Source organism: Acartia tonsa, chromosome 4, assembly GCF_053477335.1.
Source record: "Acartia tonsa isolate MP-2025a chromosome 4, ASM5347733v1, whole genome shotgun sequence".
In the NCBI taxonomy this organism is placed as follows: Eukaryota; Metazoa; Arthropoda; class Copepoda; order Calanoida; family Acartiidae; genus Acartia; species Acartia tonsa.
In genome coordinates this window covers 56,752,988-56,765,534 of record NC_137263.1, presented here as the reverse complement: position 1 = coordinate 56,765,534, position 12,547 = coordinate 56,752,988, and the positions used below count along the sequence as shown (strand labels likewise).

General features: G+C 36.3%; 1 protein-coding gene across 1 annotated transcript in view; it reads right to left on the bottom strand.

The window, feature by feature from the left end:
* Positions 1 to 130: 130 nt before the first annotated feature.
* LOC145315565 (uncharacterized) overlaps positions 131 to 12,547 on the bottom strand; it is a 50,923-nt gene continuing 38,506 nt past the window's right edge. Inside the window, exons 7-13 of the mRNA XM_080155547.1 lie at positions 8,126 to 8,203; positions 7,295 to 7,429; positions 6,736 to 6,855; positions 5,345 to 5,443; positions 3,226 to 3,300; positions 1,217 to 1,267; positions 131 to 253 (exon numbers count right to left, since the gene is read on the bottom strand). Of these exons, the coding sequence (XP_080011673.1) occupies positions 131 to 253; positions 1,217 to 1,267; positions 3,226 to 3,300; positions 5,345 to 5,443; positions 6,736 to 6,855; positions 7,295 to 7,429; positions 8,126 to 8,203 (681 nt within the window). The remainder of the gene's footprint in view (positions 254 to 1,216; positions 1,268 to 3,225; positions 3,301 to 5,344; positions 5,444 to 6,735; positions 6,856 to 7,294; positions 7,430 to 8,125; positions 8,204 to 12,547) is intronic.

The following is a 12,547-nucleotide window of genomic DNA, read 5'->3' as shown; positions in this document are numbered from 1 at the left end:
GTTGTCATCCTTGTTTTTATTAAAATATTCTTAGAAAATTGTCTGTAATACAATGCTATACTTTATTTTTTTAGTGTGGCTTAGAAACTGGCTTAATCCAGTATATATATATTAGTCGGTTTCGAAGCCACTACTGGAAAAAATACTTGTAAAGTTTTATTCCTGAGACGACTTGGTTTAAACATCTTTGTAATTCTTCTTTTTCTTGTGTTAGACTTGATATTATTAGCAAACTTTCTTCATTCAGGTTTGTCTAAATACAAAGAACACGGTCAGCTGAATCTTGGTTTCCAATTCTGTACCCTCATCCTATCTCAATATTTACTACTAGCTAAAAAATCAAAATTTGAAAAATTAATAGATAGGTTATCTGTCGTACAATTTCGGAAATTAGGGAACAAATGGGTAATCAATTTTCAGCTGATCAAGAAAACTTTTAATACAATGGATATAAGATAAGTGGATATATTGACAGGGCATAATTTGTCGTCAATTTAAGTTGCAAATATGGACAATATTGATTGGTCAAATCGTTCATACAGTAGAAGGGGAGGGGATGGGGTTAAGAGAGTGAAGAGGGGTTATCGTTATTTTAGCCAGCTGAGGGTATCATTATATTAGAGCATTTGAAAACCTGGTGCAACAGTCAAGTAATAATGAATCCACTTATTTAATTATTTAATGACTAGCGGTTGCAGCCCTAGTATACAGCGGATCTAGATTCGTAGGGATATGGATATGGAAAATAGCCTAAAACTATCCAGGGACCTATGCAAAGCTTCCTTTAAATGTATTATACAGTGTAATAAATGTATATTGGCCTATCATTGATCATTTGTATTGTATGACGTCATTTTTTATTATGCACTATAAGCTGCTTCTCTCCTCCCACAAGTGAGTAATTCACCAATTTATGTACATCAATTTATTGGCCATTGTCTTATCCCCTGTGATTCCTAACTGCTACCCAGGGATTCAAAGGGTTAAGGCAATGGCCAATAAATTGATGTACATCCCCAATGACGATGCACATAATAATTACCTCTTCTGCAGATTTCAATCAGTGCGGTGGTTGAAAAGTTTGGACACTCAACTTAATGAACCAACCAATCAAAATTCCCTGGGGTTATTAGGCTAGTGAATAAGAAAAGGATATTCTAAAACTTTTGGGACTAGTGTAATAAACCAACAATGCTCTTCCCTGCATGGCTCCTACCTCATTAGCTTGCTGGAGGCTTCTCAGTGAATGCAGTTCCTGGGTCAATACCTGAACAATAATAAGTTTTAAAATATTAGGACGATTCTATCATTTGTCATGACATTAACAGATCTATAAATACCGCAATTATCTATCCTATAATATAAAGTAGTAAGCTTTTTTTTGTCTGTCCCGAAGGATCTTGCTAACGGCTGAACCGATATTGTTCTCCTTTAAAGTGAAGCTTCTTAGATGTCCTGGGAAGGTTTTAAACTTCTTTTACTCTTTTCAAACTCAAAGGGGGGGGGGGGGGGGGCGAAAGTGACACTTTTTGAAACCAAAACTAAAAGTCAACTAAGGAACTCAACTAAAAAAAAGAGTTACAGGTCTGAGATTTTGCATGGCAGTTGCTTTATAGGGGTACATTATGGAACTGTGAAGAAACGGCGGCGCAACCGCCGAAAACCGCCGTTTGCCGCCGAAATTTTTTTGCCTTTCTCGGCGGTTTTCGGCGGTTGCGCCGCCGTTTCTTCACAGTTCCATAATGTACCCCTATAAAGCAACTGCCTTGCAAAGTCTCAGACCTGTAACTCTTTTTTTTAGTTGAGTTCCTTTGACTTTTAGTTTTGGTTTCAAAAAGTGTCACTTTCGCCCCCCCCCCCCCCCCCGCTTTAAAATGGGATGAGGTCGACTTTTCCCCCCCCTACCTTAAGTGCCCCTAATAGCTCTTAGGGGCTTAGCTGCTAGTCTATAATACAAAGTAGCTTGATGTCTGTCCGTCTGACCGTCTGTCCGTCTGTCTGTCTGTCTGTCCCTTAAGATCTCGGTAACCACTGAACTGATCGGATTCTACTTTTCAGGGAATATACCTACTGGTCCTGTGGTGGTTTTAGGCTATTTTCTTAGGGGGTGGGACACCCCCAATCCCCCAAAAATAAAAAAAAAACAACCCCCAAAATTTTTTTTTTACATTTTTTTGTAAAATCTCAGTAACTGCTGATCAAATTGGGCTCTACCCTTCTGGGAATATACCTACTGGTCCTCTGGTGGTTTTAAGCTATTTTCTTGGGGGGTGGGACACCCCTCCAAAAATAAAAAAATCCCCACTTCCAATTTTTTTTTTTTTTTAATTTTTTTAAAACAAAAACCAGAAATTTGGGTGGGGGAACCCCACTGCAACATGGGGCGAAGCCCCCATGAATCCCTCCCCCCCCCCCCGAAAAAAAAAATCAATTATTTTTTTTTTTTTTTAATTTTTGTGTATGCGAACAACCTAGGTCTAATTTTTACGAATTGAAATTTTTGTGTATACGGCAAACAACCTGGGTTTAATTTGTACAAATTAAAATTTTTGTGCATAAAGCGCACAACCTGGGTTTAATTTTACCACAGAGTAATTAAACAAAGAATAATTTTTTTAAATATTTCTATTAAAGAGGGTTGACTTTCCAAAACTATATAGGGCGAAGCCCCTAGAGGCTAGGGGCGAACCCGCTAGTAATATACAAAGTAGAATGATGTCTGTCTGTCCGTCTGTCCGTCCCTTAAGATCTCGGCAACCACTGAACCAATCGGATTCTACTCTTCAGGGAATATACCTACTGGTCCTGTGGTGGGACACCCCCAACCCCCCCAAAAACAAAAAATCCCCCATATATTTTTTTTGCTGAAGATTTCCTTAGTCCTTTTACGAATTTCACCAAAAAAATTTTTTCATCACCTTTTTGGGCAAAGCCCCTAGAGGCTAGGGGCGAAGCTGCTAGTCCTTATAATAAAGTTACAGGATGTGTCTCTTTGTCTGTAGATGAAAATCTCGCTAATTACTGGACTTTAATTACTTTGCAGTAAAGCTTCTTAGAGGTAGAGGGAAGGTTTATAACTACTTTTTGGTGTAGTACCTCACTCCTCGGCTTTAAAAATCTAACCCAGGACCCCCCCCCCCTAAAAAAAATTTTACTTTTAGCCTCAAGCAGCAAATAAACTAGGTTTGTGTGATTATCTTTATGATTACAAAAACAATGTTAAACCTGATTTTCAGAATTACATCTGTTCAACTTTGTTTCCAGTGTTTGAATGCTACGTTTGTAATGGTCTTTTTCTTCCTAAAATTATAGATATTAGGATATAAAGATCCTCCCTGTCCACTGTCATCGAAAGTTTGTCCCCCACTATTACTGTAAAGCTTCCCTCTACTGCTTCCATAATTGCTGGAGTCAAGGCAAGTTCCCAAACTGACGTCAACAGCGGAAAAAGTATTTACTTACTTGGTAGCAGCATGATGTCAGACATAAAGCCCTACCTTCAGGAACTCTGCCAGTCCAAAGGTATCCAAGTAATCTCCAACTGCAAAAGCGGAAAGTTCCTAGAACACTTACTCCAACAGGACCTGTCATTTCTTTCTACAAGTCAAAAAGACGACATTTTGTTCATTGGGCTACTTGGAAATGAGATGCTCAATAAACAAACACATTGGGCTGACTACAATAGTAATGGACAACGAACCTTTCATCTGCTTAACCCTGCCATCCTCAGTGACCAAGACATGGACAACCTCGTTTACAACATTGATAAACTCATCACACAGATAAATTATCACTTCAAAGGTCGTATTTTCTTGGTTGGTGCATTCCCTAGACACCTACAGGCCTGCTGCGGCCTGCAAGCACACGCCATCTTGGACAAGTTTAACCAGTTCATATCCATGGTAGGTTACACAAAATTATTCAACACATACCTACAACACTGCTTAGAGCTCCCGGAAGGTACAGAATTTTTAGACTTCCAGAGCATAATTGGCTACAACACTTTTAGCAGCAGATCTCTTGTCGACGGCGTCCACCTGACAAACAAGCTAAATAAATCCTGTGCCAATTTTTTCGTGGGAGCCCTGCAAAGAAAACCGCGAGCCAGAAAAGAGAGAGCCAAAGCTGAGCTGAAATTTACTGCCTTCCTAGAGACCAAGGGACTGCTCACAGCCAAGCCGAACACACCATCCAACAACTCTGGCTCTCTCATCGTCGAAAACGCTATGGACGAAGCAATTAAACTCTTGATGTAATTTTTAACTGTATTTTTAATCTTCTTAATTAAATTGCTTCATGTAATCAATTTTATCTATGATTATATTTATTTTTATTGATTTTAATGATTATCTATTTAATAATTTACCAATATTGCACTCTTTTTTTTAAAAACCCAATAAATTATAGAATAATAATAAGGATATAAATATCAAATTCATAAATTAAATAGATAGATACTGATATATTCTTATGTCAGATCTGCATAAGGCATCACAAATTTAAATATAACATTTCTAAGTGAACGATCTGAGCTAGCCGTTAAAGAACGGACGGATTGTATAATACAGGAATTGTCATTCAGTTTCAACAAAAACTCCAATCCAACTAGTTCAGTGTGCCTTACTGTTACAGAAATCACCGTGCAAAGTTTTAAAATGATTAAACAATTCTAACATACAAAAATGAGACCAAACTCTGTCGCAACAGCTGACTATCTATCTCTTTACCTGTATATATGATATTCTTTTTTTTGTTCCTATTGGATGCTCAGCTGTTGGCGGTCAAACTCTAGCTGTCACAACAGCTGACTATTTATCTATTTACCTGTATATCAGCTATCTGATATTTTTTCTCTTGTTCTTGTTGGATTGTCAGCTGTTGGCGGTCAAACTCTAGCTGATACAACAGCTGACTATCTATCTATTTACCTGTATATCAGCTATCTGATGTTCTTTCTCTAGTCCTTGTTGAATTCTAAGCTGCTGGAAGTCAAACTCCAGCTGTCGCAACAGCTGACTATCTATCTATTTACCTGTATATCAGCTATCTAATGTTCTTTCTCTAGTCCTTGTTGAATTCTAAGCTGCTGGAAGTCAAACTCCAGCTGTCAAAACAGCTGACTATCTATCTATTTACCTGTATATCAGCTATCTAATGTTCTTTCTCTAGTCCTTGTTGAATTCTAAGCTGCTGGAAGTCAAACTCCAGCTGTCGCAACAGCTGACTATCTATCTATTTACCTGTATATCAGCTATCTAATGTTCTTTCTCTAGTCCTTGTTGAATTCTAAGCTGCTGGAAGTCAAACTCCAGCTGTCAAAACAGCTGACTATCTATCTATTTACCTGTATATCGGCTATCTGATGTTCTTTCTCTTGTTCTTGTTGAATTCTGAGCTGCTGGCGGTCAAACTCAAGCTGTCGTAACAGCTGACTTTTCTCCTGAAGTCAATACTTAACTTATTTTATGTAATTTAAAATTTAATTATTCAAAGGAAAGTTTTCTTTTACTTTATATTAATTTTACTGTATAATTTATTTATAGAAACCCTGATAGAAACAAACCAAATAATACTAAGTTTGATAGGGACTAATAGTTTTGAACGATAAAAATTTTATTTTAAAAACTTGATGTTATTTGAAAATTCCTTATTTATTTATATACTAGCGGCTACGCCTCTTGAGGCCTCTAGGGGCACGTAAATTTTTTCTTTTCAATCTATGTTGCGATCAGCCGTTTACTAAAATATCCGCTAATTTTGACGATTTCTCTTGGGAGGGGGGGGGGGGTAACCTTCCCCAAAATACCTATGTACATTCCCAGGACGAATGAAAAGCTGCACTGTAAAGGTAAACTATATCGGTTCAGTGGTTAGCGAGATTCTTTGGTACAGACAGAGATTATTTTACTTTATTATAAGAACTAGCGGCTTCGCTCCTAGCCTCTAGGGGCTTTGCCCCAAGAGGTTTCATCAACTTAATTTTTCGTATTTTAGATTTAAAAAGAAAAAGTTAAAAAAAAAAAATTTTTTTGGGGGGGGGTATTTTCATTTTTTGGGGGGTTAAAACCATCACAGGACCAGTAGGTATATTCCCTGAAGAGTAGAGCCCAATCGGATCAGTGGTTACTGAGATCTTAAGCTTCAGACGGACAGACGGACAGACAGACGGACAGACAGACGGACAGACAGACGGACAGACAGACGGACAGACATCGTTCTACTTTGTATTATAGATATGTAAAACCATGAACATTTTATACATTAAATTTAAATATCAACACAATGTTTTAGGTTTAACCAAGAGAGAATAGTTATTTCTCGTATCGTATTATAAACGGCTTTCCGCGGATATAGAATGTACAATTATAAGATTAAAACTAGTTTTTTTAGCTCCGAGGTGCCGGAGGCACAGGCTAAAAAACTGGTTTTAATCTTATGATTGTACATTTCTATATTCGTAGAAAACTGAATATAATACGATGCTAGACATAGTTTTTTCGTATGGATGAGAACCGGTTCCTATCCACCGGATTCGAATGAATACGAGAAAATGTATTATCTAAGTATTGGTCCCTGCTCCATTTGTACAAACAGCTAATGTTTCATTATAATTGTTATTTGAAAATTTAGATAACAATTAAATAATGTAAACCATGATAATTTTTTTATCAAAGTCGACATAAATCATGAAATTGTATTTCAACCCAACAAAAAAAGTTTAAGAATTGGTCCCTGCTCCATTTGTATAAACAGCTGATGTTTCTCCTCCTCCAGCTGTTGCCGCTCCATGTCTATCTGCTGCCCCAGGTCTGACAGTTCTGACTCAAGCTGTTCTCGATCATGTGACAGCTGCACCTGAAATGAAGTCTGTATAGTGACGTCATACAATGCAAATGACCGATGATAGGCCAATACACAGACTATATTACCAATGGTAGGACATTATTAATCCTAATTGACCATTCGTAAAACAATATGACGTCATTTTTTATAGGCACTATATAAAGCTTCCCTGAAATTATTGATAATAACTAAAAACAATTGTAAAAACAAAAGAAATTTGGGCTTATAAAGAAGTGAAAACAGTAATTTGACAATACTAGCAAACCAGAAAATGAATGAGTTTTGTCTAAATAAGCACTCACTTTGAGACACATTGAATTTTATTTCTTGAGATACAATACACGTTCCTTTTTCCATTTCCAAAGTAATCTATTCAACAGCTTGAAATAGCTGGATGACAGCTACTTATCAGCAGCTGGTGGTTGTTGACTAAACGATGCTACAATATTACCTGAAACTGTGCCCGCTCAGCTTGAAACAGCTGTCTGTCAGCCGCTAGCTGTTGACTCAGCTGCGACAGCTTACTTTCCATCTCTTTCATCTGGATTTGATGGTTTTGTTGTAGCGATAACTTTTCTGCCTCAGCCTAAAAACAATTCTGATCATTATCATTGTAGTGGCGTAGTACCCAAAATTGTGGTATGTGCACTTCTAGTACTTCGTGGTCAGATTACTTGTATTTGATCGGTCAACTTTTCATCAATCTATCGATCTGTTTGTATATTTTTTGTTCATCTATTTATTTCACAACTATTAATTACTCACACGTCTTCTATCGCCCGAAGATTTGTATGGGCTAAAAGGTCATTACCAAAGTTTATTTTTAGTGGGGTCAAAAGTCCTAATTAATAAAGTAGTTTTGACGCTATGGTTTTAAAAAAGTCCTTATTTATGTGCCGCACCCACTATACTAGAAAGTTTATGTTGCATTACAAATTATCAACCTTTCATCTATCTATCTATTTGTCTGAATGTCTATCTCTTCAACTATATATCAATCTATTAGTGTATATATCTATCTATCTATCAACCTGTGTTTATCAAAGCTGAAGGTCCCGTTCGTACTTCATCGCCAGGTCGTTTGTCTCGGGTTGGTCAACCTTTAATCTATCTATCTATCCATCTAAATGTCTATCTATCTATCAACCTGTGTTAATAACAGCTGACGGTCCCGTTCGTATTTCATAGCAAGGTCGTTTGTATCGGGTCGATCAACTTTCATCTATCTATCTATCTGTTTGTGTGTCCATCTATATGTCTATCTATCTATCTATCCATCAACCTGTGTTAATAACAGCTGACGGTCCCGTTCGTACTTCATTGCCAGGTCGTTTGTCTCGGGTCGGTCAACTTTGGACTCCTAAAAAAAACGATAAAATCAAATATTTAAATATATCAATAATATTTAAGTTAGGGTACCGAAGATTTAGACCCCGCAGGGTTATGGCCAACTACTACACCAACAGTTATTTTAAGTTCAATTTAACCAGGATGACAACATCCATAAAAGCGAAGAACTGAAAAGATAGGACAAACGCACTTGTATAGTGTCATAACTGATAAATCAGAATATAAATGTCCAAGCAAAATTGTAAGTAAATTTGTTTAAAAATTTGTTGTTAAAAAAAATCAACATGTTTAAAATCGACATACGGACAATCTGGTAATGATTATAGAGTTGCTACGCTTTCTAAATCGTACCTAACTACTACAGGAATCACCATGCAAAGTTTGAAATCAAAAGCACAAAGAAAACATGCCGAAAAAAACTATTCCTAATTATAGAAAAGCTTCGATTTTAAAAAAGGAGGGGGGGGGGGCATTGGAGTATAGTGATTTTTAAGCAATTTGACAGAGTGCACCGGAATAGAATACTGTATTTTTCTGAAGATTCTACTAATCAAAAAGCTTGATAATATGGAACTCGCTAATGGTCAGTTCGTTCATTCATTACAAGGGAAGGGGAATGAGATAAACTGGGTGGATTTAGGGTATCTTAATTTGAGTACATTTAATCAGGTGTAAGATCCAAGTAATAATATATCCATTTGAGCATCTACTAAATTACTCTTTTTGATTTTTATCTATGAATTACATTTTGTAAATATTTTTATTATTAACCTATAGATTTTGCCATCTTTGTTTTTCATTTGTTATTAAACACCATGTCAAAGTCGATGTGTCCTTATTTACAAGATACATAAAAGATTCATTAGCTACTACGCATCTAGAGGCCCTAGGGGTTAAGTTGACCACCTATTTCAATTTTAATATCAAAAAGAAACAGTATAAAAATTGTGGGGGGATTAATTTTCTGGGCCAATTTCCCTATGGAGGGAAGAGATATCAAAACCTTTATTTGGACTTATGAGAAGATTCACTGCAAAGGAGAACAATATCGGTATACTTGTTTACAAGATCTTAAGCTACAGACAGACACACAAAGACAGAACTCCAGTTACTTTTATATAAGCGGACATAGAGGCCTCTAGGGGCACACAAACAACCTATTACTTTTATATAAAGATAAGTTTTAGTCGATTTAAATACTGAAATATTTTACACTAGCGGCTAGGTCCCCTAGAGGAGGACTCTAGGGGACCTTGGGGCTGTGGTAAATTCGACCCCCCCCCCTTCCCCCCCCACTGAAAATTGTAGGTTTAAAAAGAAAGGTTAAACTAATTTTTAGGTGGGGTAATTTCTCGTGGGAGTTTGGTGGTATCCTTCGCCAAAATAGTTAAAAACCTTTCCTGGACGTATAAGAAGCTTCATTGTGAAGCATAATCATATTGGCTCACCAGTTGGCGAGATCCTTCGCTACAGACAAAAAAAAGCTTGCTACTTTATATACTAGGATATCATTATGCTTCATAGATTCTCAATTATAAGGGAAGAAAACATATCTGCAATATTTTTTTAACAATTTCTTTAATTTCTTTTAGTTTCTGTAGATTCATTAAGATTTTCCTTTAAAACTATGTCAATAACACGCAAGGATGACAACATCCATAAAAGCGAAGCTCTGATACTGTAGGACAAACGGACATAAAATTAAACACGTGTATAGTGTCAGAACTGAATAATCAGAATATAAATGTATGAAAGTCGAAGCAAAATTGTAAGTAAATTTGTTTTAAAAAACTGCTTGATACAGGATAATGTTTATGGACATACTTACATTTTTGTTACTTGATTATAGAGTTTCTTTGCTTATAATATTGTACTTTGTTGTCCCAGGAATCAGTATACCAAAAATCAGATCAATCGGATAATTAGATCACATACAAATTTGTTGTTAAAAAAGTAAAAAAATCAACATGTTTAAAATGGACGTAAAAACATTCTGGTAGTGATTATAGAGTTGCTACGCTTTCTAAATCGTACCTAACGATTACAGGAATCACAATACAAAAATTGAAATCGATAGGACAATTCTAATATGCCTAAATTAACGAAAAAAGCTATCCGTTACAGACGTACGGACGGACGGACGGACCGACCCTAATTATAGAAAAGCTTCGCTTTTAACAAGGATTACAACATCCATAAAAGTGAAGCTCTGAAATTGAACTGTAAAACAAACCAACATGAACACTTTCAGCTTGTCAAAAAATAATAAACAGAATATTAATCTAAAGGTATTTGCGGTAAGGTGCCGGTTCGAACCCTACTCTAGCGGCGTAAGGTCTGATAGATTCCGCGGGCTTAAACAGAGCAGGAGCGTAGCTACTCTGTGATCGGTCAAATGTCAGTATACCACATATACACAGTATTGTAAAACAAACTTGCAGCGAAATTGTGTAGATTTTTAGGGCTTGATTGTAGGGATGCTAAAATAATGTACCTTTTTGTCCTGGAAATCTTTTCATCTAAAAATCAGATGAATTGGGTTAACTTAATTTGACAAGCAGACTTAGCAACAAATAGTTATAGAGTAGCTAACTTCGCTTCTCAAAACATTCAAGCACACACAAACGTAATAAATATATGGGAACGCAAAAAGTAAGGATTTAACTTTTTACGAAACATTTCGAGTTACATGCGTATCTTTTCTAAATGTTGTAAGATATATTTTCTGTCAATGCTACAAAAGTGTGTTTTTTTCTATAATTAGGTTCGGTCAGTCAGTCTGTCCGTAACGGATAGCTTTTTTCGTTAATTTAGGCATGTGAGATTTGTCCTATCGATTTCAACGTTGCATAATGATTCCTGTAGTAACTAGGTACGTTCTAGAAAGCGTAGCAACTCTATAATCGTTACCAGAATGTCCGTACGTCCATTTTAAACATGATTTTTTTTATTTTTTAACAAAAAAAATTATGTGATAAAATCATCCGATTGATCTGATTTTTTGATTACTGACTCCAATTACAATAAGGTACAATATTATGAGCGAAGCATCTCTATAAACAAGTCCTTAAAATGTCTGCATGTCCTTAAACAGAATTCTGTATTTAAGAAATTTTGCAACTAATTTATATAACATGTTTTCAAAACTTATATATTCTTATTTTGTATATTCAGTTCTGAGACTCTACAAGAGTTAATGTTCGTCTGTCATACCGTTTCAGAGCTTCGCTTTTATGTGATGTTGTTTAAATATAAAGAGAGATTCTGTCATTATGACTGTTTTGTTATATATGTATACTAAACGTAGTAACTCAAAAAAATATTTGTATGTCTAAAAAGTATAAGAATTTTTCCAGCATGGCTTCGAAACCGATTAATATCCGCTGATTTAGAACCTGTTCTCAGCCAAAATGATAAATCATGTAAAGCATCGAATTACAGAAATTTTCTACGGAAATTAAAATAACAATCATAAGTTGATACCGGTTTTGTTAACCCTGGCCCTCGGCCACTCGCTGGTTTTAATCTTATGATTTCATTTTAATATTCACAGAAAGCTGTCTATAATACGATGTGATAAATAACTCTTTCTTTTCTTATGCAATTTCTATTAATTTTTAATCTTTTAGGATCATAAGTAGCATACATAGGCGTCCAAGGGGGGGGGGGGGGTAATGGGGCGATTACCCCCCCTCATTTAAAATTTACCCCTACCCTGGGGGTGCCGTAGGCACCCCCAACCATTTAGGAGGGGGTATTTACCCCCCCCCCCCCAAACAATTTTGGGGGGGTAAATACCACCCTCAAAATAGAAAATCTCTAACAAAAAAAATTTGCGCGCATTTTTAATACTAAATTTTTGATAACATTTAACTTCCCCCCCAAAAAATTTTACCCCGGGGGTAAATTTTGGGGGGGGTAAACAAATTTTACCCCTGCCAACAGATTTGAGGGGTAAAAAAAATTTGCGGCGCGCTTCGAGCGCCATTTTACCACCCCAGAACCGAATTACCCCCCCCCTTAAAAAAATTTTACCCCCCCCGGCCCCCCCCCCAAAATAAAAAGCTTGGACGCCCCTGGACTAGCATATGAATTTTTAAATCTGTGTCTTTTTATTGGGTTCGCCTTCATGGATGTTGTCATCCTTGTTTTCTCATAGTTACAGAAAAAAAATATATTGAAAACTGAAATCACGAAACCTCGACAATCATTTGACCTCTATTACGCTTAAGGAAATGGATATATGATATACATGGATATATTGATAGAAGAAAATTTGTCGTCAATTTAGGTTTGCTGATATGTACAACATTTGTTGGTCAGTTCATTCATCTAGTAGGAGGGTAGGGTTGGA